At 37.2% G+C, this 26938-nt stretch overlaps 2 protein-coding genes across 6 annotated transcripts in view; both read left to right on the forward strand.

The window, feature by feature from the left end:
* Positions 1-5689, forward strand: part of tnpo1 (transportin 1) — a 29356-nt gene extending 23667 nt beyond the window's left edge. Inside the window, exons 21-24 of one of the 2 annotated variants that reach the window (XM_052102610.1) lie at positions 2099-2198; positions 2291-2365; positions 2477-2603; positions 3071-5689. In XM_052102610.1, coding sequence (XP_051958570.1) covers positions 2099-2198; positions 2291-2365; positions 2477-2584 — 283 coding nt within the window. In that variant the 3' untranslated portion in view covers positions 2585-2603; positions 3071-5689. Of the gene's footprint in view, positions 1-2098; positions 2199-2290; positions 2366-2476; positions 2604-3070 lie in introns of those variants that run through there. The other variant, XR_007968476.1, reaches the window with a different exon arrangement.
* A 1990-nt stretch (positions 5690-7679) lies between these two features.
* Positions 7680-26938, forward strand: part of fcho2 (FCH and mu domain containing endocytic adaptor 2) — a 64743-nt gene continuing 45484 nt past the window's right edge. For all 4 annotated transcript variants that reach the window (XM_052104616.1, XM_052104624.1, XM_052104631.1 and 1 more), the window contains exons 1-2: positions 7680-7815; positions 24307-24398. In XM_052104616.1, the coding sequence (XP_051960576.1) occupies positions 7783-7815; positions 24307-24398 (125 nt within the window). In that variant the 5' untranslated portion in view covers positions 7680-7782. The remainder of the gene's footprint in view (positions 7816-24306; positions 24399-26938) is intronic.

Consider the following 26938-nt stretch of genomic DNA (forward strand, 5'->3'; position numbering starts at 1 on the left):
GTGTTCTTAAAAAAGGCACAGTATTTCTTCAAGTCTTACTTGAGAACTGCAATCATTTAAAAGTCCAAAGATTTTGCAAACAAAAGGCACTTTTCCACTGCACGTTACGGTTAGACTCGCCTCAACTCTACTTTTCTGAGCTTGCATTTCCATTGCAGTTTAGTGCCCCTTAATGTGGGTGGGATTATAGGATGATCGTCATAGTTGCACCGCCTCAACTACCGTGACATCTTAAACATGACACAAACTGACCAAAACAATAATCCAACTGCTAGCTGTTAGTTACTAGCTCATTGTGCTGCATAAAGCAGTTGTTGCATGGTGATTTTACTCAAGTGTAACAGTTAAATTGGCCTGGTTGTTTTAGAAGCAAGCTTCCAGTGGCTGGTCAACTAAATAAAGTGAAGCTTTCAAGCAGAGTATAGAGTTAACATAACAATTGACCCTATCTGCTCCAGGGGTGCCGTATCATGGCTGACCCCAGCTTAGCTGGGAAATGTAAAAAAATAATTTCACTGTGTATATATATGCAGACATGTATGTATAATGTGTGACAATTGATCAATCATTTTTTATTATTATATCCCAATGCTCTCCGGTTTAGATGGCGTCCATTTGGTCGAACCACTTCCACTTTTCCTTGATGGTTCTGTAGTCACTTGTTTTTTTTTTTTTACTTTTTCCTATACTATTGGTAGGTCCGGTGGTAGCCGTGTGCGGCCAACAGCCGAGACACTTCCTGAGAGACTTTTTCGTTTTGCTCATCGCCAACGAGTGGACCGTCTGCACCTCGTTTATTGACCACGGTGTGGTTTTGCACACAGACAATTCTTTTGATAAATGATACTGTTATTACAGTTGCTAACTTTAAATCTAGTGGGTTGATGTCGGAAATGGTGTCGGAAATCCAGTGACACTGGTAGTGACGATTCTTGCTGACCAATCAGTGATCTGCAGGATTTTGACGTCATATTTAGTATCGGCTCGGCTTGCTTGGAACCTCGACCGAGGTGGTACTAAAAAAAGTATCAGGTACCAGGTACTATCCACAATGGAAAACCCCAAAAAAGCAACCATAGTCCAGTTGAGTTTAGTTGTACCGTGCAGTGGAAAGCCCCAAAAGCTGTTTTATTCTCAGATTTGCATTGCAAAAAGATGAAGCAAATTGAAATGGTAGGAGGCCTGTTCAAGACACTTGAGAGAAGGCATCATTCTCTACCTTTATCTCTGACTTGCTCTCTCTGTTCTGTATGATTCAGTCTAAATCATTGCCAACCATGTGACTAACCCTGTCCCTCTAGGTCTTGTTGTTTAATTTGCCTCAGTAGCACCTTCATGTATTCTCAATTGATTTCACTTTTCACTTCTGTTTTCGTCTTTTATTGTCGCTATCTAACAACTAATAGAGTGCATGGGATAATATAAAATGCTTGCTGGTTTTAGAAAATGAAAGCAATAGTCAAATGGAAAAGCTTGCTTAATAATGTGCTCCCTTTTAGATGTAGAGTCCTTTAGCTGCATGATTCTATTCCAGAATGCCCACCCTACAATTTGCACTAGTTTAACTTCATAAACGAAAAGCTGACAGAATACACGGTGCTATATAGACATTATTTTTGTTACAATAATTTGACCTATTAAGAAATAATGAAAATTAAGTAACTACGGTAATTTAGCGCAATAGCAGCTAAACATCATTAGAAACATTTATAACAGTGTGAAGTGCTTGCCTGCTGCAATGTACCTGTCAATACAGGTGATAATTTTCTCCCCAAAATATGCAGATACATAATTATATCAACAATGATAAAATTAGACCTACATTTTTTGTCAAGTTAATGAGCTATTGTAAGGAAATAAACTGAGGTCACCCACTGAACATGCAGAATTTAATTGCAATTTCAACAACAAATGTTTTCAGTATAGTATTATAGTATATGTTTTCAGTATCATATTTAAAGTCTTTGTGCTAAAACATTTGATCGCCCCAAGGTGCTCTGAGGTGGTAGTCATGATGATACTGTGTTGATTGTGTTATTCCAATTGCAAAATAACCAAACAGGCTTGTTATTTGAAAATGGGTTATTCTCCTCATTAGGTGCACCTCTCTTCGTAATATAAGAGACAATGAAGAAAAAGACTCGGCCTTCCGGGGAATCTGCACCATGATCACAGTCAACCCTGGAGGTGTGGTGCAGGTAAGGGTTATTGCTCAGTGTTTTGTCTCAGAGTTCTCTATGAATGAAAAATGAATCTTTGTTTTCTTTACCACCCCTCCACCTCCCTTCAGGACTTTATATTTTTCTGTGATGCTGTAGCATCTTGGATGAACCCAAAAGATGATCTTCGAGAAATGTTCTATAAGGTAGAGCACTGTGTTTTGACGAAGTCTTTTATTGATGATTTGTGAAGTTGGGTGAAGTCTTCAAGAGGAATATAGATGAATGCTTCATACCAAGTGTGTGTTCCCTGTTAGATCTTGCATGGGTTTAAGAACCAGGTTGGAGATGAGAATTGGAAACGCTTTTCTGACCAGTTTCCCCTTCCACTCAAAGAGAGACTTGCGGCCTTCTATGGGGTCTAGATGTTGCTGGGTTGAAAAGGTAAACTTACATTTGGTAGCTTATAAAATCTCATGTAATCAAATATCTTTTTAAATCAAAATGTCATAAGCTAATCTATTAATAGAGGAGCGTGTCCAAGCCTATTTGGAATAAGGGTTTCCAGCACTGACATTTACAAATTGTTTTAATCACATGAATTAATTTAGAAGAGATTTAATTTTGTGATAAAGATACCCTGCTGTGGCAAATGTCTAGATTTAACAAGTAACAAGGCCTGTAGGAAATCTGGTGCAATTCATATGCCCATCATTAATAAAATTATCTCTATTTCTATTTTCCAGTTGGAATGAATAACTACTAATACCTATATTTTAAGTATATACTGTAATATTGCATGACAATGTACATTCATCCACATTCTATTTATACCTGTATGTAAACTAATAGTGTTTCTGATGTGCCTGTTAATTCTAATTGCTCAAATTTCTTTCTCTTTTGTGCTGCAGTTTATTCACTATGGGAGAGGATGGGAGCCTCTAATACCCAGGGCACCTGTTGTCCTTTACCTGGGGGGAAGGGTGGTCTAGCAGGGGTGGGAACCATACAGCCCACTGGACCCCTCTAGATGGGGTGGGAGGGAGGTGTAAGCTGTGGCGCTAGTCGACGTAACCACGCCAAGCCAAACCAAAACAAAACAGGGAGGAACGTTTTTTCATCATGTCATAACAATCAGCCATGAGGGTGAATACAAAATACATTGTTAGCATTCATTCACCAGGGAACTTAATGTAACGGGACATCCAGGGGATAAAAGACAGTGACATGAAGATATGTGTAAACTCTGTAGTGTTGCACTCCTAGGTCTGATGTAGGAAGGTATCTGAAAAAAATTATCTGAAAGTTTAAAACAAAGAGGTTTCATTTATTTGATGAATTGTACAAGAGGGGTGGGGTGGGACTTAAATCTAAACTGGATGCTAAACTTAAGTCCTACGCATGGGGAGAAAAAGGGTGTAGCTTGACTGCATGAAAGTGTGCAGACAGTGTTTTGTGTGCCAACTATGCTCGGCAGTAGATGGCAAATATTTAAAGGCAGTAAATGCTAAATATTTACCATATTTTAGACCCTATCTGAAAGGTAACAACTTTGTAACATAACCGTAGAAGTGTAAGGTCTCTGAATGACTTGATATTTTTTTATTTTTTTTTTTTGTCTTGGTAAATTAAGTTAGCATGTATAAAGCAAGAAGAAAGACTCCATTGTAGCACAGCTCAGTGAAGATGTTTGAATCAAATCCATTGCACTGTACAAGGCTTTCATATTCATACACTATCTCTGTTTAGTGTGAATGAATGTCAAGTCTCACTTACTAGATTACTGTGTGGTTTGACATCGATCCAAACTAGTCAGTGAATCCTGAACACACTTTTTTTCTTTTTTAGACATAATACATCATCGACTTCTTTTTGCTTAGTTTGCTCAGAGCATGATTTTGAAAATGCTGTTAATATCTGTTTTGACTGACTAGTGGTTAATCTGGATATTTAGTTGTTTGATTTGTGCATATTGGTGGCCCAATGAGCAATCTATTTTTCTAGCCCTGCATTCAGACATGTTTAATAATGTTTTTACCACCCTTACACAACAGGTTATATTCATTTTGTGATTTAATTTTACCTTCTCCTGCATGAAATGCAAAAACGTCCTGCATTGTGTTGTCAAATCCTGGAAAATCCAGTGCTTGTGGAGGTACTTGTGTCCCTCATGTGCATAGTAGCAAGCCTTAAAATGCCTGAATGTATCCCAGAATGTGAGGATTTAGAGGCTACTGTTTAGGTATTAAGAACTGTGTGCTCCAAGTCACATGTAGGTAAAAATTATTCTCAAGTATAGGCTAAGATCTGGATTCATGCCAGCTCTGAGTATCTTGGGAGGCAGAGATTGTGTCAAAATCTTAATTTAATTTATATTGTCATTGTATAGGTGAAGATCTGCACGTTGTATTTGGTTTTGAGATTATTCTATTTCAAAAGTGTATTATCATTTTAGATCTGAACACCATGGGATACTTTTAGGTGTTTGTGTCTGTGTTGTGTTGGTGTATTTCTTCTATGTGTTTTTTTTTCCCAGTTTGTCACATTCCAGCTGTTATATAGAAGGAATAGGTCAGTGTTCAGAGTAATTTCGTGATTTTTCTGACATGGAAATGAAAATTATGGTGTTGATGTAGTCAGAAATAATGAATCTGTGAAGTGTGTTTTCTTACACTTTTGAATGCTGCTATGTGTTGTTATTGTTTACTTGAATATTTTATGTTGTAGAGACCTCAGGAGGTATGTTGTCTTTACTGTTTTTATTTCTTTTGTGTATGCCTTTGCCCTGGTTTAGTCTCCCATTTTTAATAATAATAGAGCAATTCACTGTAACCCATTCTGCTGCTGGTGAATATCCTTTATAATGGTCATATTTTTGTCAATCTTGTCTCCTTGTAAAGGAATGTAAAGCGTTTTTTATTAATAAGAGGAGATATAATATCAGATACTGTAGATACACTCAAACAATAAGTAAATAGCTTACTTAAAAGTGTTGTAATGCACAGCTTCATGTGGGAAATAAATTGGCCCGTCTGTGTTTACAGTGATTATTTAAATGCAGTATATACTGTAATGCCTTGAAGTTAGACTTGTGTTGTGGGGTTTCAATATGGCCATGAACACAGTAATGAATCTAATGGTTTTCTTTGATGGTTGTCTTGTTTTCTTTTTGTGAAGTACAAAACTTTTTTTATTTTGTTTCCCCAACCCAAACTGCACCAACTACTGTATAGTTTTCTGTGTGGCAATTAAAAAAGAAATTTAATAATGAAGTAAACCTTTGCTCAAAAGCTCCTTTTTTCTTACCTGAGAGCAATTTCATTTATAGTGATTTTGAATTTTTATTTTATAATCTGAATTTCAAGAAAGATGAAAATATTGAAAGTAATAATTTTTAGGGGCCACCAAATATTTTGCATCATGCAAAGAATATATATATATATTGTACCGTATAAATTTTGTAATTGATATTTGTATGACATTGTTATGGACGTGAGTTTGTTTCACTGCTTGGATCTGTACATTGATAGAAATAAATCCTTTTAAAAAATTACAGATTACTTTATTTGTCAAATGAATTTCCAAGACATTAAATATAAACGGTATATTGGCCAGTTTGGAAATGCAGTCATAAAATTACACTGATTCAGGTACATTTTGGAAAATGGCTATTCAATTATTTTTACTGCAAAAGTAAATGCTGCAATTTAAGCATTTTAAAAATCTCCAATTAAAGTTGTAGTGTTTAATTTTAATCCAATGCACTTTGTCAAATCCCACGAATATCTCTTCACGGTCCGCTTGCTGTCCGTTCTGTGAGTGCATTGAAAAAAAATCTGGTGTTTGTACACAGCTCTGTAAATGGGAAAATAAACAAAGTGTATCAGACCGATCCACACAACACTGTTGGGATCACACAGCATTTGCAGTGGGCGTGCATGAATTTGGGGGCGGAGCTTCTAAAGGAGCATTGAAGGGAGGGGTGTGTTTGTTTGGCTGTTGAGTTCAAATATCAACAGTCTTTCTCAGAAATGGTTTATTCAACATTTTAAGTATTTTTAAAATGACTATTAAAGGGATGGTTCACATAAAAATGAAAACGCTCTCATCATTTACCCACCCTTGTGCCATCCCAGGTGTTTTTCCACTTTCTTCTGCTGAACACAGATATTTTTAGAATAAAGTTTCAGCTCTGTTAGTCCATTCAATGCAAGTAAATGGTGACCAGAAACTTCAAAGACGATATAAAGTCAGCATTTAAGAAATCCATAAACTCCAGTGGTTTAATCAATGTTTTCTGAAGTAATCCAGTTGATTTTGGGTGAGAACAGACCAAAATGTTTTTTCCACTTAACATCTTATTGCAGTTTCTAGGCACAGTCATGATTTCAAGCTCGATACTTGACTGTATGCTGTACTACATACAAATTGTGCCGTTTTGATTTAATGTGCTGAGTAATGTCATTTTCGCCACCGTGCCCGATATTAAAATCAGTGCGATACATATTGCAACGGGCGTGGGCATTGTTGATATGGCAACGAGAAATTAAATTCTTCCATCCAGCTGTTTATAATGACTTTAATCTCGATATTTAATGAGTTTATTCTCAAGATTGTATTTCGACTTTTTTCTCGAAATTTAACGAGTTTAATCTCGCATTATAATGACTTTAATCTCGAGATGGTTTTATTTTTTTATTATTGCTTGGCCCTAATCCTCTTCCGTATTAAATTGACATGTATATTTAGTTTTTTTCTTCGGAACACCATCTGAGTCTTCTCCCATCTAGTGATGTTAGAATCATCTTCCCGCGTTAGGTTGACATTTTGACATTGGCATTTCTATGATGTGTCGATTGTGTGAGTAGGATGCGTTTCATACAAGATCAACTGGACAACCTTGGAATAATATATTGATGTGATTATTCATATAACGAGTTTTGGGCCATACAAATTACGGGAGTTTCCCGCGAGAAATAAAGCGGGAGATGGGTGTGAAATACGGGAGACTCCCGGGATAAACGGGAGTGTTGACAGGTTTATTTTAAACAGATGTCACAGTAAATTTACAAATACTCTAAATTTAGCAATTATTGGCTTCAAAAATTATCGTGAAGACAGAGAGGCTTTACCTGTTTAAAAAATATATGCCATAATTTATAAATTATCTAAACTTAGGGCTTTAAAGATAGGTATTTAAATGTTCAAAGCACAAGACCAAGAGACCCATTACACCTCAGTTACACATAGGGCATTAACACATTTCGTAGTAGGCCTATAATCCCATATGATCATACCATTAATTGTGTAACTGATAAACAGATTGCTAGTTTCTACTCTGGTTCATCACTGTGGGGACTGTGATAATTCTTGCACCCACCGCTAGTGTCGCTGTTTCTTCATAATAATTACCTCAGTGAAATACTGAACAAGTGGAAGGAAAAGGCGGTGGAGGTGGAGTCTGGTGTTCAGAGGGTGGAAACCCCAGCAGAACAGGAGGGGGGAAAAAAAGAGAAAAACCACCAGACACAATAATATCGGGGGGGAGGACGGTGGATTAACTGCACAAATTGAGATTATTAAAATAAAAAAGAGCAACTGTGAAGAAGGGATAAAAGGCAAGATGATAACGCCCTATTTCCTGGAAAATTTCTGGGTAGGTTGTTTTTACTGTGTTCTAATTTGGCTTTACGGTTGAAAGACAACTACCGCTGTTCTCTGTCATTCTTTAAAATGGGTATGATATAGTTGATTTCTGTGGCTATTCGTGTTTTTTTTCGCACTGGCCGTTGTATGGATCATACCGGTAAAACATGGTAGAGGCAAGCACGACAGAGCCTACTTGCCTGTTGCCCCCCTCACTTCTCTCGGAGAATACCGTCCAGCTAGACCGGGGATTGGGCCTCATTACACCCCATCTAACACAGCCAGCCAACTAGATTCCACCTCTGTTCAGTCTGATTGGCTGTTGGTCAACGTCTTGGAATGTTTATGATCCTATTCTGGAACACTATTGGACGTTATGGTTGTCAATTATAAGCTTTCCTCCTCGAGTTTTTCTGTAATGAAGTAGGAACCGGAGGCCAGAATTTCAGTTAAAGTTTTTATTGTGAAGCATGATACAAGTTGAGTATATATACGCCATGTAATGATTAGCCTCGTCTCATTTCTTCTCATTCATAGTCTAAGTCAAATTGATACTCCTCTGAATTACTTCGGTTATGGTTTGTACAGACGTGGCTTTACTATATGTTATTTACATGGAGTGCTGCAGCTGCCCATGGTGTGATTTCGTATTTATGTTTTTCGTTTTATTCTTATTTATTCTAGATTGACCACTTCCTTATTACCTTAACCCATATTTTTTCTTTATTTTAAGAAAAGGAGGGACATGTTGAATTTAATTTTTGTGGTAATCAGCATTATTCCTCAAATGCTGTTTAACCTGCATTAAACCCGAAATATCCCTTTAAGTACGATGAAGGTTGGTGTGTTTAGGTATGAGGTATTTTGCTATATGGGTTTTCATGAAGTGCCACTTCAGAAATTACTTGTTCCCCTGGACATAAAAATATTCAATATGTTTATGGCTATTGAAGCTACTGGTTACATAAGTGACATAGTACTGCCTAATTACACTTCCTGAGCACTGTATTAGGAACACTATGGTCCTAATAAATTGCCTGACGTGGTCTTCTGCTGTTGTAGCCCATTCGCCTCAATGTCCGACATGTTGTGTATTCTGAGATACTGTTCTGCTCAATAAAATTGTACAGACTGGTTATCTGAGTTACTGTAGCCTTTCTGTCAACTCAAACCAGTCTGGCCATTCTCCAGTGACCTCTCTCATCAACAAGGTGTTTCCGTCCACAGAACTGGCACTCACTGGATGTTTTTTGGTTTTGGCACCATTCTGAGTAAACTCTAGATGCAGTTGTGTGTGAAAATCCCAGGAGATCAGCAGTTACAGAAATACTCAAACCAGCCCATCTGGCGCCAACAATTATGTCACGGTTGACCATACTGATGGTTGATGTGAACATTAACCAAAACTCCTGACCTGTATCTGCTTGATTTTATGCATTGCACTGCTGCCACACAATTGGCTTATTAGATAATCGCATGCATAAGTAGGTGTAAAGGTGTTCCTAATAAAGTGCTCAGTCGGTGTATATTAAAAGTGGGAAGCCTAATTGAAGATACCTCCCTGACAGGTGCAGTAGACTATGATCATGATGTAACCATTAAATCAGCAACCGGTGGAGTGGTGGAGGTGTAGTGGGCTAAAGCACATAACTGTTAATCAGAAGGTCGCTGGTTTGATCCCCATGGCCACCACCATTGTGTCCCTGAGCAAGGCACTTAACTCCAGGTTGCTCCAGGGGGATTGTCCCTGTAATAAGTGCACTGTAAGTCGCTTTGGATAAAAGCGTCTGCCAAATGCATAAATGTAAATGTAACCTGCCAGAGTGTTAAATCTAGAAGAAAATTAGGAATTGGAAGCTGTCACTTTCAAAACACAAGATTGGGAAAGAAGATGGATGTGGGATTGCAAAGATGTGGATTCTTGTTCTCAATCAAGTCTTTGTGTTGTTGGCTCAGTGAAGCAGGGATGCCTAGGACGCCTCAGCTGTGTGCTTGTAATGCAAGGCACAGACATGCACACATATACCCTCTTACTCACAGAGCCACAATCCTTCATCTTCATGATCTAGAAACAATGGAGTTTACTGAGTTTAGAATGGATTCATCCATGTTATCTCTGTTCCATTTAGCAATTTTACTATAATTTTGACTACTTTTGGAGGTTTGTGTATTTGAGAAGAAAGAAAATGTTTCTAACAAGAATTTAGTTATTTTTGCTGTAATTGAGCTAGTGTGGAGCTATATTTAAATTCCTATAAGCCCTAGTCAATGGCCATCAATCTAATCTTGAATGATGATGTAATTGCACCTGATTGAGCCCTGGTGCCTAGAGAGAGGCATCTCAGAACATCAATCTTTAAAGGAGTTTAAAAACTGAAACTGTCAAGATGAAATTGGGGAAGGGCAGACTGCCAAAATACTCCAGGGTAGGGTTGCACCAGCTGTGTGAAAGATCTTAATTCTGAGATGTAAAGTTCACACTAAGGGCTTAGTAACTACTAGTTAGTTTTCAACTAAGTCGGTGATTAATTTGGTTGCACCACCTGTTCTTTAGGCAAGACTTAACTAGTAGGTCGTAAGCTCTCTGTAAAGTCATGCCACATAAATTTCCTTTATTGATCCAATAAGCTGCCTTCAAATTTGTACACAGAAGTGTCAAAAAGATGTGAATTTGTTTACAAATGATAATAATATTTCAGTTGGATGAGTTCCAAAAATAACTGTGTGAATGAAAAATTAGCTGATATCTTACAAATAAATTGAACAAAAAATGAGATCATATACAAGTCCAGATACAAGTTGAAAATTCTTTTGCTAAAAATAACGGCGTCTTTTCTACTGATTGCTTCTACTGTAATTACTGTTAATTGTGCTGCTACATTATAGTTAACAATAACGTTTTTCTTAATAATCTAGGCCCCTATACATTTATATTGAAATAATGTGTAGTTTGAAGTTTGTGTTTCTTTACATATTAAAGAGCACACCCAATTAGTTCCGCACAATAATTTAAAGATATTCTAAACTGATTATGCCAAAAAACAACACTGGTATCGGATCAGTATTGGTATAGGCCGATACTGAGATTTCTGATATCGGAATCAGATCGGAAGAGGAAAAAGTGGTATTGGTGCATTCCTAGATCTAACATGAATTTTCTTGATAAAAAAAATATGATCATGCCTGGTAACGTGCATGTAAAATGGCTAGAAATAGCATTTTAGCTTAGCGTTAAGCTGAAATGCACCAGGTTATTTATATGTCTTCTGCTCTAAACTTCAAACTGACTTCTCTGTTTGCTCGCATGAATGTAACCCATCATAAGAAAGTGTTTCACCGCTGTTCAAATGCACTTTGGATCGCATCATTTATGTGTATAAATGTTTTCCATCTGAAAGCACTAAATATTAAATGAAACATATGTCATAAAAATGCAAAGTAATCTCTTCAGTAATCAAATACTTTTTGAATGTAACTGTATTCTAATTACCAATGATTGAAATTGTAACTGTAGGGGAATACAGTTACTTATATTTTGTATTTTAAATACGTAATCCCGTTACATGTATTCCGTTACTCCCCTACTCTACATACACTCACCTAAAGGATTATTAGGAACACCATACTAATACTGTGTTTGACCCCCTTTCGCCTTCAGAACTGCCTTAATTCTACGTGGCATTGATTCAACAAGGTGCTGAAAGCATTCTTTAGAAATGTTGGCCCATATTGATAGGATAGCATCTTGCAGTTGATGGAGATTTGTGGGATGCACATCCAGGGCACGAAGCTCCCGTTCCACCACATCCCAAAGATGCTCTATTGGGTTGAGATCTGGTGACTGTGGGGGCCATTTTAGTACAGTGAACTCATTGTCATGTTCAAGAAACCAATTTGAAATGATTCGAGCTTTGTGACATGGTGCATTATCCTGCTGGAAGTAGCCATCAGAGGATGAGTACATGGTGGCCATAAAGGGATGGACATGGTTAGAAACAATGCTCAGGTAGGCCGTGGCGTTTAAACGATGCCCAATTGGCACTAAGGGGCCTAAAGTGTGCCAAGAAAACATCCCCCACACCATTACACCACCACCACCAGCCTGCACAGTGGTAACAAGGCATGATGGATCCATGTTCTCATTCTGTTTACGCCAAATTCTGACTCTACCATCTGAATGTCTCAACAGAAATCGAGACTCATCAGACCAGGCAACATTTTTCCTATTGTAGTGGAGATGAGTGGTACCCGGTGGGGTCTTCTGCTGTTGTAGCCCATCCGCCTCAAGGTTGTGCATGTTGTGGCTTCACAAATGCTTTGCTGCATACCTCGGTTGTAACGAGTGGTTATTTCAGGCAAAGTTGCTCTTCTATCAGCTTGAATCAGTCGGCCCATTCTCCTCTGACCTCTAGCATCAACAAGGCATTTTTGCCCACAGCACTGCCGCATACTGGATGTTTTTCCCTTTTCACACTATTCTTTGTAAACCCTAGAAATGGTTGTGCGTGAAAATCCCAGTAACTGGGCAGATTGTGAAATACTCAGACCGGCCCGTCTGGCACCAACAACCATGCCACGCTAAAAATTGCTTAAATCACTTTCTTTCCCATTCTGACATTCAGTTTGTAGTTCAGGAGATTGTCTTGACCAGAACCACACCCCTAAATGCATTGAAGCAACTGCCATGTGATTGGTTGATTAGATAATTGCATTAATGAGAAACTGAACAGGTGTTCCTAATAATCCTTTAGGTGAGTGTATAGTTGGTGCAACTGGCCCTAAATGTTTATCTGCCTTGAGATCTTCATCTTTTGAAATGTATCTTCTCTGCAGGGCCTGACACCCACAGGTGTGAGCTTCAGAAGTACAACTTACCCTAAACCTCCCACAACAAAGCGATGCTTGAGGGAAACCTCTTTGTTTTGTTCACCACAGACAAAAACATGTAACCGCATATTTCCTGATTTTGTGCTGTGTGCCTTTCTAGTAAGCTTTTGACCTTTGCTGATGTCTCAATTTCTCCTCTGTTGGTGGATGTTTATAGACTCATTACAGTCAGAAAATACTTGCCTACGGAAATGTGTCCTGTTGAGAAATACTGTAGATATTTCCTTTCAGTTTCTGCCCAGTTCTTGGTGAGATCTCATGATAGATAATGTATGATTATGGAAAGCCTAGCACACACTACACAACTCAAGCTCATCTCTTTTGATGTTTGATTCAGCGACTGGTCTGGGACAAGAAGATTTAAAGGGAATCTTTCCTCAGTCAGGGACGAATGGTCAGTTACAACCAGTCTGCGATCAGTCATGTAGTTTGCACTTTAACACGACTGATCTCAGTTTGCTTTAGTCATTTGTAAAGTCTTAAAATGTTTTTGTTGTAACCTGCTTACAGAGCAATATTCTCTTTCAATCAAGGACTCTTTAAACCCAGGTCTTGAGTCCCAGAGTCTTTTAACTTTCTTGCACAGTCTTTTCAAATAGTATACTGATATTTTTTTTATCAAATAGCATTTGATAAATGATTCAAGGACAGTAGTGAATATTAATACTAAGTAAACTAATTTAATGTAATTTGATGGTGAACAGATTTTCTCTTTGCAGACATCTTTTTGTTTGAAAAGTGCTGTACAAGCAGTTAAATCATTTGTGTTCAAAATATACACTCATTGAGCACTTTATTATGAATACCTGTACACCTACCTATTCATGTGATTATCTAATCAGCCAATTGAGTGGCAGCAATGCAGTGCATAAAATCATGTAGATATGGGTCAGTAGCTTCAGATAATGTTCACACCAACCATCAGAATGGTGAAAAAATTTGTTCTCAGTGATTTTGACAGTGGCACGATTGTTGGTGCCAGATGGGCTGGTTTGAGTATTTCTGAAACTGCTGATGTCCTGGGATTGCATGCACAATGGTCTCTAGAGATTACCCAGAATGGTACCAAAAACTAAAAAAAATCCAGTGAGTGGCAGTTCTGCAGACGGAAATGTAAAATGGCCAGACTGGTTGTACAATTGTAGTGAGAAGAATAGCATCTCAGAAAGCACAACACGTCGAACCTTGAGGCGGATGGGCGACAACATCATGTTAATAAAGCGCTCAGTGAGTGTAGTATTTTATTCAGATTGCTTATTAGGTGGAATATATTATTTGTACACAAAGCAAAATCTCTTTAGATGTTGTGTCTGATTACAGGACATGTTTAAATATTCAGCCATTTTAATGACATTTCCATTGATTCAAAAAACTGTGCATCTGTAGGACAGATGTCCAAGGCAAATCGCCATGCTAAACAGGGGAAGTTCAGAAGGTCATATAAGTGACTTGAAGCTGTGGTAAAAGGGATTCTGTCATACATTGACACTGTTGATTTCTAAACATTTTGATTTGGTCATTGTTGATTTACCAGACAGAAGTTTGCTCTCAATGACTGTGTGATTTTCAGTAACTTGGGTACTGTAAGTGTTTGTAGATGCATTTAATGTGTATTTGACTGAATACCAAGAAGTTACATCAGTGTCAATCTGTTGTGTGAGATATATATTACCTAATTTGAAACTGGATAATTTGTGTATAATTAATTATACATGCAGACGGTATGAGCTCATACTAATTGAGAGACTGTATGGAATATTAGTACTTTTCAAATTTAATTTGTTATGTGCTGTTATTTTAAAAAAAGCTACATGGGACAATTTGAAGGACGTCACAAATATAAATATTTAAATATAGTTTAACCTGAAATCATAATGTTGCAGAATAAAGTAGGTTAAATGGAAATGTATTTGGACATGGAATTCATGAATGCGCAGAATTAAATTTATGTTTTCCGCAAGAATATTTTATAAACATGCGATATTATTTCCTGCCCAAATAATACAATTTGTCTTTTTAAAATAACATGTACTGTAAATGCATTAACTAACTAACTTGTGGTTTGACTTCGTCCAGCATGTATACACGTCTGCAATAGGCCTCTACATTATGCGCATGCTCTGAGAAACAGAGGTGCTCAGCTACGTGTATTTAATCTGGAAGTCAAATGCATCACAAAGCGGAATAAGAAGAGCAACAACAACAAATGTGTGCGTTACATTCAGAAGTGATCAATATTTTTTTTTTTACAGATGCATAATATTGCCAAGGTTAGCAGGCTAGCGTTAGCATTAATGCCATTAATGCAGTATGTAAACATTACAAATTACACATCTACTTCATATATCTTACTTTCAATTATCATTAAGTGGTTAAGATAAATTCTTTTCCTGATCTCATGTTGATTGCATTCATAGAATGAGGCAGAAATCATGATATGTATTGAATATGCAGCCAGAAGCAAATGACAGGTACAGATGCAGAACTGTTGAAGTATTCAGACAATAAATCTACCAGTGATCGCTAGGAAAATATAGACAAACCATATATTTTCTTAATCGTCTATTTATTCACAGCATTTCTCTTCAGTCTAAATGTTATTATTACGCTATACACAGAGTTTATAAGGATGAAAGTGAAGCAAAGCTGAGCTCGGATAGTTGAAACAATCCAGGAGCACATTGTGTCATCTTCTGCCTTCGGACATCATCATAAACACAACAGATAACATACATCTGCACCAAAATTAACCCGTAAAGAAAGTAAGAAATGCACATGGCTGTAAAATTGTCCATGTTTTGTGCATCTCGCTGTTGACAAGCTAGTTTGCTGACACTACATCACTTCCTCAGCTGACGTCTTTTCTTACCTATTCGATTGCGCATATGGTGCTTTTCCACTGCTCGGTACAACTCAACTCGCTTTTTTGGGGTTTTCCACAGTGGATAGAACCAGGTACCTGATAATCTTTTTAGTACCACCTCAGTCGTGGTTCCAAGTGAGCCGAGCTGATACTAAATGTGACATAAAAATCCTACAGATCACTGATTGGTAAGGGAGAATCGTCACTACCAGCGTCAATGGATTTCCGTCATGCGACATCAACCCACTAGTTTTAAAGTTAGCAACAGCGATAGCAGTATCATTTGTTCATACAACTTTCGAATTGTGAAAAAAGAAATGTCTGTGCGCAAAACCACACCGTGGTCAATAAACGAGGTGCAGACGGTCCTCTCGTTAGCGACGAGCGAAATGAAAATGTCTCTCAGGAAGTGTATCAGTTGTTGGCCGCACACAGTTACCACCAGATCTACCAACAGTGTAGGAAAAAGTTAAAAAAAACTGAAGTGACTACAGAACCATCAAGGAAAAGTGGAAGTGATTGGACCAAATGGACGCTATCTAAATCGGCAAGCAATGGGAGGGAGAGTGCCCTGGCCACGATGGATGATGGTACATTTTGTTACATTAACTCTATACTCTGCTTTAAAGCTTCACTTTATTTAGTTGACCAGCCACTGGAAGCTTGCTTCTAAAACAACCAGGCCAATTTAACTGTTACACTTGTGTCAGGTTTAAGATGATGTCACGGCAGTAGAGGCGGCGCAACTATGACGATCAGCCTATAATCCCACCCACGCTGATGAGGCACTAATCTGCAGTGGAAATGCAAGCTCAGAAAAGTAAAGCGAGTAGAGTTGAGGCGAGTCGAACCGTAACATGCAGTGGAAAAGTGCCAATAGAGTCATATATACTGGGACGGAGAAATTAAGCCTGTAGTAAACATGCTCACTGTGAGTGAAGTTAGTATAACTGCTCTAGTTTTTTTTTTTTTTTTGGTCTTAATCACTTATTACAAAAAACACGTTATCATACTAATGTCAAAACAAAACCCTGTGCTTTCTAGAACAATTTTAGCATGCTTTGTAATGTTTATAAAATTGTAATGGGTTATGCTAAGCAGATGGCTGTGGAGTAAACCATGCATTAAACCATGTAGTTAAGCCCTTGCTCGCTGATTTATCTCACCTACAAGAATATATTTGGAACTACCTATTTAAAGGCATTAAGGGAACCTATTAAGAAACATTTTATATGTATTTATAAATAAATAAAAATCTAAGAATACTTACAAACCACTTGCTGTAATGAACACCTGCATAAAGAAAATGAAAAGATTAAATGTAGGATGGTGTCATTTAAAAAAGTAAAACTGAACAAGACTGTGAGAGACTATATTTATGGAGTTGGAATTTTTTATTTTTCAAATAAAATTACTAGGGCTGTCAATTGATAAAATGTTTTAATAAAATGAATTACATGGTGTCCCGATTAATTAATCGCATTTACAAATATTTGCTGAGAAAGCCCCTCATATAACATATGATATATATATATATATATATATATATATATATATATATATATATATTATTATTATTATTATTATTATGAAGGCTTGTTTAAGGGCCCGTCAATTTACACCTACGTTAGACGTCTTGGGTGTGTTGCGTCACACTCCTTCGAGTGTTTTGAAAGCAAGAACGTGTAACGCATGTTTGTATTGTTCTGCCTACTGAAGTGTTTTGTTCACTGTATAAACTGCGCGTTGCTCAAACAGCTGATGTCACTTACTGCCCTCTGGAGTAAACAGGTGGTACTGCAAGCTTGCATTTCTTAGGAATCTTCCTTATTATTGTCCGTGGGCATGCGATTAATTGTGTAAAAAACTTTTGCGCGTTATTTTTTTGTAAAATTAATCGCACTGAATTAACGCTTTAAATCGACAGCCCTAATAATTACCCTTCCAAGTAGGCATTCTTGGCTAGAGATTCAAAGAAAGGAGAAGACTGTGTGTGTGCACTGCAGGTTTGACTTTCTTTGTAGGCCCAAAATATCCTCAACCTAATCAACAATGTGAAGACCATCACTAATATTGTGAAACCTGTCGAACACCAACTTGTGAGATGTATCTTACTATTTTAAAGCCTTATAAATGAGCCAAATCATGTTTTGCAAACAGGTTTCTTTAGAATATAGCAATTGTCATAGCTTCGTTCTGCACGAACAAGTACATGCACACTATTTCACTTTCTCAAATTCATGTACCTTTATGTCTTGTATTGTAGTGTTTGTTTTGGCTTTAAATATGAATTGAGTTTGGGTTCACTCTTGTTCTGATAAGTAAGTCTTTTTTATCAGAGAATAAATATAATAGTTATGTGTGTTTGAACTTTAAATTCAGTTTGTGTTTTAGTGATTCTATTGTTGCATTTCACACCTTTTTGCTGTCTCTCCCTATCACTCCACATTCACTGTTTTTAGCACTTCCTCTTCTTTATCTGTGCTTCTCTATCATGAGCGTGATCTGTTTTCAGCTCTCTATTTATTCACCAGAGGAAGATACATTACTGAATGTATATATGCACGTATCAAACAATGTAATGTCAGGTGCAGAGACTGCGTTAAAATGACTGAACAAAAGCAAAGCACATTTTTGTCTGGCTGATAAAATTTTTATCATTTGTTACAACTTGTGTTGTGAATGTTAGGCACATATAAGTTATTTGGGATCCATGAACTAATCACAGAACAAACAAGCATACATTGTGCTGGTATGCAAGGTGCAGACACCCAAAGCAGTTTCCTAAATTTGTTGTTATTTTCCTATTGTTTTTTTTTATTTTTTATATCAATGCATTCCCTGGTCACTTCTGTAGAGCTTTACTTTCCTGTTGCTGTCCTTTTTAACACTGAGAGAGTGACCCCAAAATGATACAGTCACAGAGATCTTGGTTATCTTTGATTTACCAGAAACATATGGAGGACAAAACATGCAAAAATAATAAATGAATACATACAGGGTTTCCGCGGGGTCTAAAAAAGTCTAAAATTTCAAAATCACAATTTAAGGCCTTAAAAAGTCTTAAAGTTGCTGAAGTATTGTGTTCTAGGTCTTAAATCATTTTAAACAGGTCTTAATTTTCCTACGTCCATGTAAATCTCATTTAAATGCTCCCGCAGCGCTTTGGAATGTTTTTTTTTTTAATTCCGTGGTGTTGTAGTTTCTTATTTTGCTAGTCCAAATATAATTCGCTGTATTACAACTACAAAATAGACCAACATGCAACAGCCAATCAGCTTTAAGCTTTCGTGTTATTGGCGCGAGTCTCTCGGATACCACAGAAAGACGTAAAACAGATTTTATTCAGCTATGGGGAAGTGCAAGTTTAGCGATACTTGGCTTGAAAAATCTGAATTTCGTGCTTGGTTAAAGCCAGTTGCAAATTACGCATTACACTGTTTCTTATGCAAGAAAGCTATTAAATTGGGAACGTTGGGTGTACGGGCACTGGAGTCTCATTCAAAAAGTGAAAAACATCTAACTGCTGTGAAGGGTCTCCAGCAAACGACAGCCATCAGCCAGTTCTTGCGAGTATCTGGCGGCTCCAGCACTACTTCTAAACTGCCTAGGCTAGGCCCACACAGTAGCTCCGCAACTCTCGCAATCGACCTCCATGTTGCTTTTGGATCAGAGCCAACACTAAAAGCGGAGGTGCTCTGGGTTCTCCACATGGTGACAAGACAATAGTCCTACAGTGCGAATGAGGAAATCGGGGAATTGTTTCAAACAATGTTTCTGGACTCTGATATAGCTAAATCCTTCAGATGCGGGAAAGATAAAACGTCCTACATTACGCGCTTTGGAATAGCGGATTTTATAAAAAGAGAACTAATTTCCAAAATCACGGGACCGTTCGTGCTGATGTTCGACGAAAGTCTGAATCGCACCACCAAAACGAAACAGCTGGACCTGCACGTACGTTTTTGGGAGGGCGGGCAGGTGCAGTCAAGATACCTGGGATCCCAGTTCATGGGACATGCAACTGCCGAGGACTTAATGAAACATGTGAAAGTAAGTAAATGTTGCATTTTAGCAAATAAATAAATTTTAGCTAAAATTATTTTTGCTGTTACGACTTTGTTTATAGATTATTTATTTTTTCATTAGCAAAAGGGTGATTAGAGGTGGTATTTTCTGTTGTATTAAAGGAGCACTCCAGTCAATTTTAACATTGAGCTCATTTTTTTGTAAATTTGGAGTGCTGTCAGTACAGAGAACAACGACAAAAATCGGTGTTGCCTACACCGTGTTATCCTCTTTTTAAAATTTGCACCCTGTTGACTTAAATGGGGCGCGTTCGCTTGAATTGCTTAGTTACCAATGATCGCGCGCGTGAACTCAACAATCGACTACTGTGGACTTCGACCGAATACAGGAAGGCCCTGTCCCAATATCCACACTACGCCCTAAGGTCTTCCTCGAAGTGGACATTTGTTGAAAGTGCACTTAGCGGAGTAAGTGCGCAAGGGCCCGAAGCTGTGAAAAGCAGAATTGGGACAGTTTTGCACACGTCACTATCTACGTCACTTCTGTTGTGATCAGGAGAGCAAACACCGTTCATTTGGCGAATGCGTGTGCTGCTTATAATAGCTGTAACATGACACAATCCTTTGAATGAAAAAATTAATATATTTTTTTTACTCCTAGCTACCAACCTTTCTGTTAATGTTATTAATACTAAAACAGTTTTTGGCTAAGATAAATTGTGATTGAGGTTTACCTGAGCTTATACTGTCTTACGTATTCACAGCGATTCGAAATGCAATTTTAATTATGTTATTATGGAAATTGATATATGAAATTCTTCCCATCCCATACATGAAAAAATACATGACGTGTTGGTGATATAGGCTATATATTAAAATAGTCTTACATAGGCTATATGAAATAAAATGACACAACCCTGTCTCTTTTTGTTAAATTTCAGTTTTATTGATCAATAATAGCCATTATTAAAGTATAAGAAGCTATATAAGTCAAGAAATAAAGCAAGTTAAAAGATTCAGTCAAACATAAGTCAACAGGCTAACGTTACAACGTTACAGTTAAATAGCCTAAATATATAAATTTATAAATGATTCTTAATTAAAAACGAATTATAATTGTTTTATCAAGACATTTATTGCTTTATTTATTTTTTTATTATTACATTTATTCATTTATTATTTATGCAGGTTTGGGCCTCCATAGAAACACACAAATATACACTGTGTGTTAGCCTATTTGCCATTTCCACAAAAGCTGGTGTGATAACCTCAGAAAGACAATAAAAACCTGACAACAGAGCTTCATAACACCATTAATTCCACCATGGTTAATTCCTTTTAAGTAGGTTGTGCTCATACCAATCTATCATCATTTTCTAAAGCCTGAAAATTTTTATTTCTCATTTATAATAAAACACAAAGCTTATTTTGAAATCAAAACTGGGTTGAATAGTTTCTTCTACATATTCAATATTGTCATATGTCAGATATATTTATGGGCAGATATGCTGAGTAGGGTTGCAGTGGTTTACCGTATACCACGGTATGAAAATTGACGGTTGTCATACCATGTACATTTGCATATCTACGGTATTGAGAAAAAAAATGCAACCGGACGGAGAATCTCACATGCGCGTGCGTATCTCCTCCTCGTCTGCCTGTCAGACTCGTCAACTTGCATCTCACACACACACACACACACACACACACATGTTGTGTTTCCATGTTTTATGGGGACTTTCCATAGACATAATGGTTTTTATACTGTACAAACTTTATATTCTATCCCCTAAACCTAACCCTACCCCTAAACCTAACCCTCACAGAAAACATTCTGCATTTTTACATTTTCAAAAAACATAATTTAGTATGATTTATAAGCTGTTTTCCTCATGGGGACCGACAAAATGTCCCCACAAGGTCAAAAATTTCGGGTTTTACTATCCTTATGGGGACATTTGGTCCCCACAAAGTGATAAATACACGCTCACACACACACACACACACACACACACACACACACACACGTCAGAGAGAAGCGAGGCGAGGGGGTCTGACATAAATGAGTGTGTGTGTGTGTGTGTGTGTGTGTGTGTGTGTGTGTGTGTGTGTGTGAGTTAAAGCAGTGTTTCTCAACTGGTCTATTCGGACTGGGTCACAGACAGCAGGGAAAGAACAATGCCATGGTTCTCCCATTGAAGCTATTTCGGCAGCCGCCCAAGTGATAGCCTATTTAGGACTGCCGAGGCAGATTTAATGATAATCTCGCAAACCGCTAAAGGCTTCTCATCTGCATTATTGCATGAGTAACGAGCTTGCGATCATGATCTGCTCTTCTCTGCTCTTCGCGTGCAACAGCTTCCCTCGGTCTTGCGGAGCGCAGACATCAAAGCTGATGTGACCAACTTCAATTCTAGTGAGACTTTTCTTGTTTAAAGTCTCACTTGTTCCTCTTCAATTTTTAAAAGGGGGAGAGACAACTTCCTGTAGATTTTGTTGTTGACATCATTAACAAAAATAATGTCACTTGATGCATGTCCTTGTACTGGAAAACCATGAACAAAACTATGCAACATAAAAGGAAATGCAACCCAGGATACATTAAATGTAATTTTTAATTCAAATGTTTTACTATGCTGGGTCGCCACTTGATTTCCTATGTAAGATCTGTCCTGAACCAAAACCAGTTGAGAACCACTGAGTTAAAGGTCCAGACAGGAGCAGTATATGTTAATTATTAATAATCATAGGATATTACTTTTAAAAGCTCACACAGCTGATGTTATTTTTCATTTAGTAGTTAGTTTATATGTAAGCATGGCATGTTAAATTAACATACTTTAGTTATATAACATGTTATAGTTACATGCTATTTTTTATCATGTTTATAATTTGGTTTATTATTATAAATCTGTTAGCTTTCTTATTTTTTCTATTTATTTTATTTTCAAAAGGGAGACTTTTTTACACATACTACAATTTCAAGTTTCAATTATAATAAAGTGTTTGCTCTAAAAAATATATAACCCTTCTGTTTTCACAGATAGTAGTTATTGTGATACCGTATACCATGAAACAGTGATATTTTTTGAGACGGTTAACATCTGATGTAAAGATCTAGGTAGGGTTGCACCAGCTATGTGTAAATTCTCACATAAGTTTGTACGTAAAGTTAACACTAGGGCTTAGTAACTACTAGTTTTTTTTTGTAATTCAGTGATTAATTTGGTTGCACCACCTGTTCTTCAGGCAAGACTTAACTAGCAGGTCGTAAGCTCTCCGTAAATTCACGTGTAGTCTCATAATATGAAGTTTACCTTTATCCAATATGCAGTTTTCAAATTTGTTCACAGAAGTATTAAAAATATGTCAATTCAGTTTGATCTTGTTATGGTTGATGCTCAAACCTTGTTTGCTAACGTAACTGTCAGCTGTAATAAATTATATCCCCATTAAAATACGATAAGTAATAAAACAATATTTCATTAATGGTATATTTAGCCTATGCAAATAACAATATTTAATAATTGTATCTAAAACTAATGAGGGACAATAAAAAAATAATTACTTATACAACAGGCTAGAAATATCTTTTAACATTTATTAATTTTAATATCGTATATATTCCGTATATGTTGAAACTTGACACCGTACACAGGAAAGTGCACCGTTAGATCGGGTTCATGCTGAAGAGGTACGTTTTTTACATAATGTTTTCTTTCGTAAATGTAAACGAGTGTAAATACCAACATCATAATATGTCGAAAGGACTGAATCCTCTCAACCTAAACATGAGCTCATTGATTTTATTATATGTCAGTCTGCTTCTTTATTCCAACCCTTAGGCTACTCCTGGTCGGAGTCTTCATAAATATTTTAGTTTATATGTAGGGTTACGTCCTACCTATGTTTAATGGTGCAACGCTCAAATATTTAGTAGTGCGTAAATTGTGACTTAGTGCCCATTTACGCCACAGCTATAGGCTATGGTTTAACATATGTATAGCTGGTGCAACCGGCACCTGAGGTATACTCCTGATTTTACTGCAGCTGGTTAAAAGCAGTCAGCAAAAAGTTTCCTCTTCATGGCACCCATTTATGCTTCACTAAGAAGCATGTGCATGTTGTGTCTCCTTTTCCGCAGGCCTGTCTCTCTTTCTCACGCTTATTCAGGCATGTGTCTAAATATGCATGCCCAACAAAATAATTGGCTACATTTGTGAAAACTACCCCCATTCATTTTTGGGGGTTTATGTTTTTCAAAAACATAAAGTCTCTAACTATTTCAGAATTAGTGAATGAATTTGGCTTTACTTCAAATCTGAATAATGCACGAGTTTACTGATTGCCTTTTAAAAATGCTGATATTGGACACTTGTACCATTGTGGTTATTATGGAACCCTTTACACAGAGTTCAAATCAAACTTAAATTACTGACTTACTCTACTTAACTGGCAAAAAGTGAACAGGTGAACAAGATGAACATGGTGGACCAGTCTGACTTAAGGAGTCAGCTAGCTGCCATTCAGGCCTTCACAGCATTGATTGTTGGGAAACCTAAAGCAGTATACTTCTTTTGGCACCAGTGTTGGCTTGCAGTTTTATGGCTCTGTTTCTTTGCTTTGCATTTTTAGCATTTATTAGAGAAGAAGTCTAGTGCTGTTTTGTTTATCAAGTGCAATTTTCTATTAATTTCATTATTTTTTCTTTCTTTTTTGTCAGGGTGAAAAAAACAATGGATTTGATGTACTGTACCATAACATGAAACATGGCCAGATATCCAGCAAGGAGCTAGCAGACTTCATCAGAGAAAGGTAATACTGTGTTTTTTTTTTCTTCTTCTTAACTATGTAAACTATTTTGGTGTGTGCTAGTACAGTTTAAGTCAGAAGTTTACATACACTTAGGTTGAAGTCATTAAAACATATATATTTTTTAATTACATATTTAATACTAGCAAACTATAGTTTTGGCAAGTCGTTTAGGACATCTACTTTGTGCATACTATGAGTAATTTTTCCATCAATTGTTTAGAGACAGATTGTTTCATTTTTCATTGACTATATCACAATTCCAGTGGGTCAGAAGTTTACATACATTAAGTTAACTGTGCCTTTAAACAGCTTGGAAAATTCCAGAAAATAATGTCAAGCCTTTAGCCAATTAGCTTCTGACTAATTGGAGTCAATTGTAGTTGTAACTGTGGATGTATTTTAAGGCCTACCTTCAAACTCAGTGCCTTTTTTCTTGACATTAGGGCTACAACTAACGATTATTTTGATAATCGACTAATCTCACGATTATAAGAATGATTATTTGACAATTCGGTTGATTATTGCAACGATTAATCATTAGCTCTTAACCGACTATTCAGCTTGTGCCTAGACATAAAAGGTTGTATTAAACATGCTTACTTACAATAAAGAGGACAACGTCATCATTTAAAAATATCTCTATGGCCTTGTTCAGACTGCCACTAAAAATCTGATTTTTTGCATATCCAGATTGTTTCCAGATGAGTTTTTGATAGTCTGGATAGCAAAAAAAAACAAACACATGAAAACAGATTTTTTCGAATCTGATTCACACCACATCGGGAGGTTGTTTCAAATGTGATTGAAATCAGATTTTTTCAGACGCGTCTTGATCCGGATGCTCTGGTTGCTCAATTCGGATTTCAAATGGTCTTTTGCGTCACTCTTTACGTGACACACAACAATGACATCAAAAGTCGGTGACTGCTGTGCAGAACATCACAATATTTAGCCTCCGTCGCTGAGTTTTTCTTGTGTGACAGAGGAGTTCTGCACTGTGACTGGACAGGGCACTTATTTGGAGAGAGAGATGATGCACCTCCATTTTTCCCACATCTGTTTTGTAAGCATCGTCACGCGGGTAGGCCGACGTCATTACCAAAGCAACCCATGCAGATACGTTGGTTATGTCTGAATGCTGAGAAAGGATGAGGTTTGCAATATGTAAAATATGCGATATGTGCAATATGGCTGGGCGATATGTAAAAAATATTTTGGCGATAATTGCCTTTAAAAATATTGCGATATCTGATTACACCATCAACCCACATGCTGAGGGTCAGTGAATTTTTTTTGCTTTATTGATTTTGATTTAAAAATTTTATTCATATATTGAAACACAAAAAACTTAAAAGGCATTTCTTAAGTCAGATTGCACTTTAAACTAAACAAAAAAAGTATTAAAATAACATGGTGATCAAAAAATCATATTTAACTCCCTCCCCAAATCCAAACATTTACTGTCTCTAATGGCCGGGTCGTGGCGGGGCCGGGTCGTGATCATACACACCCGGTCCCGTATTAGGCTAATCAAGCCTCTGAGGTATAAAGGTCGACTGCAGATTATCGTGCGGGAGAGAGATCGTTAGCGGACATATCCGTCATGTGTGTGTTTGTGTCTTCTTTTAAGTTGATCATTAAACTATTATTTATATTGAAAAGCCGGTTCTCGCCTCCTCCTTTCCATTGATCCCTTTACAGACATGCAGACAAAACACTTTAATAACTTGTTTCATAACTGGAAATGACAGCGCGTCACACAGTTCTGGGAGCACTATGTGTGTGTGTTCCTCCATCATGACTTTGCAGTGTGGGTCTATAAGATATTCTTCGGGAAATAGTGCAAGTTTGTGTTTATCTAATTTGCTCTGCAAACTCGATGCAGGCTTTGGATTGTTAGGACACCGGTATTTCAGAATGACCAGGGCAACAATTCAGTTGAGATGATTGGTTGGATGCGCATCTTGGATTCCTGTTAAATTCAATAGGAGTTTATTCTGTAAATGCGTTTCCATCATAGTTTATGCACATTTCTTCTTATCGAATAATAAATGTATCCACCTCAAGCAAGCTTATACATTTTCCATGCACATTTTGGAGATTTTATTTGCATCTTGGTGTTTCCATCCAGCAGATTTAATACGAAATCCTAAAATGTGCATAAACAAGTGTTGATGGAAACACAGCTATTGATGGCTTTTCTTTTGTCTGTTCTTAAAAATATAATAAAATGTGTTTTTTCAAGCACATGTCTTTGTGACTAACAGCATTTCTTGTCATGTGTCACTCAGTCGCCCGCCTGTTGTGGGTAGATGAGCAAAATTACCCACACTTGAAATACATTTGGGCGAGGAGCTGGTGAACTGGATTAAGCTTTGTCGCATTTGGCAGGTGCTAGTTTCACACCCTGCTAGTTTCACACCCTAAATCGGACATTCTCACTGATGTCCGATTTACCTATGCCATGGGCACTGACACATCCTTGGCCCATACAGACACTGGCTTTTGGAACTGATGCTAATAACAGCTTGAATGGCCCT

Source organism: Xyrauchen texanus, chromosome 3 (genome assembly GCF_025860055.1).
Source record: "Xyrauchen texanus isolate HMW12.3.18 chromosome 3, RBS_HiC_50CHRs, whole genome shotgun sequence".
NCBI classification, from domain to species: Eukaryota; Metazoa; Chordata; class Actinopteri; order Cypriniformes; family Catostomidae; genus Xyrauchen; species Xyrauchen texanus.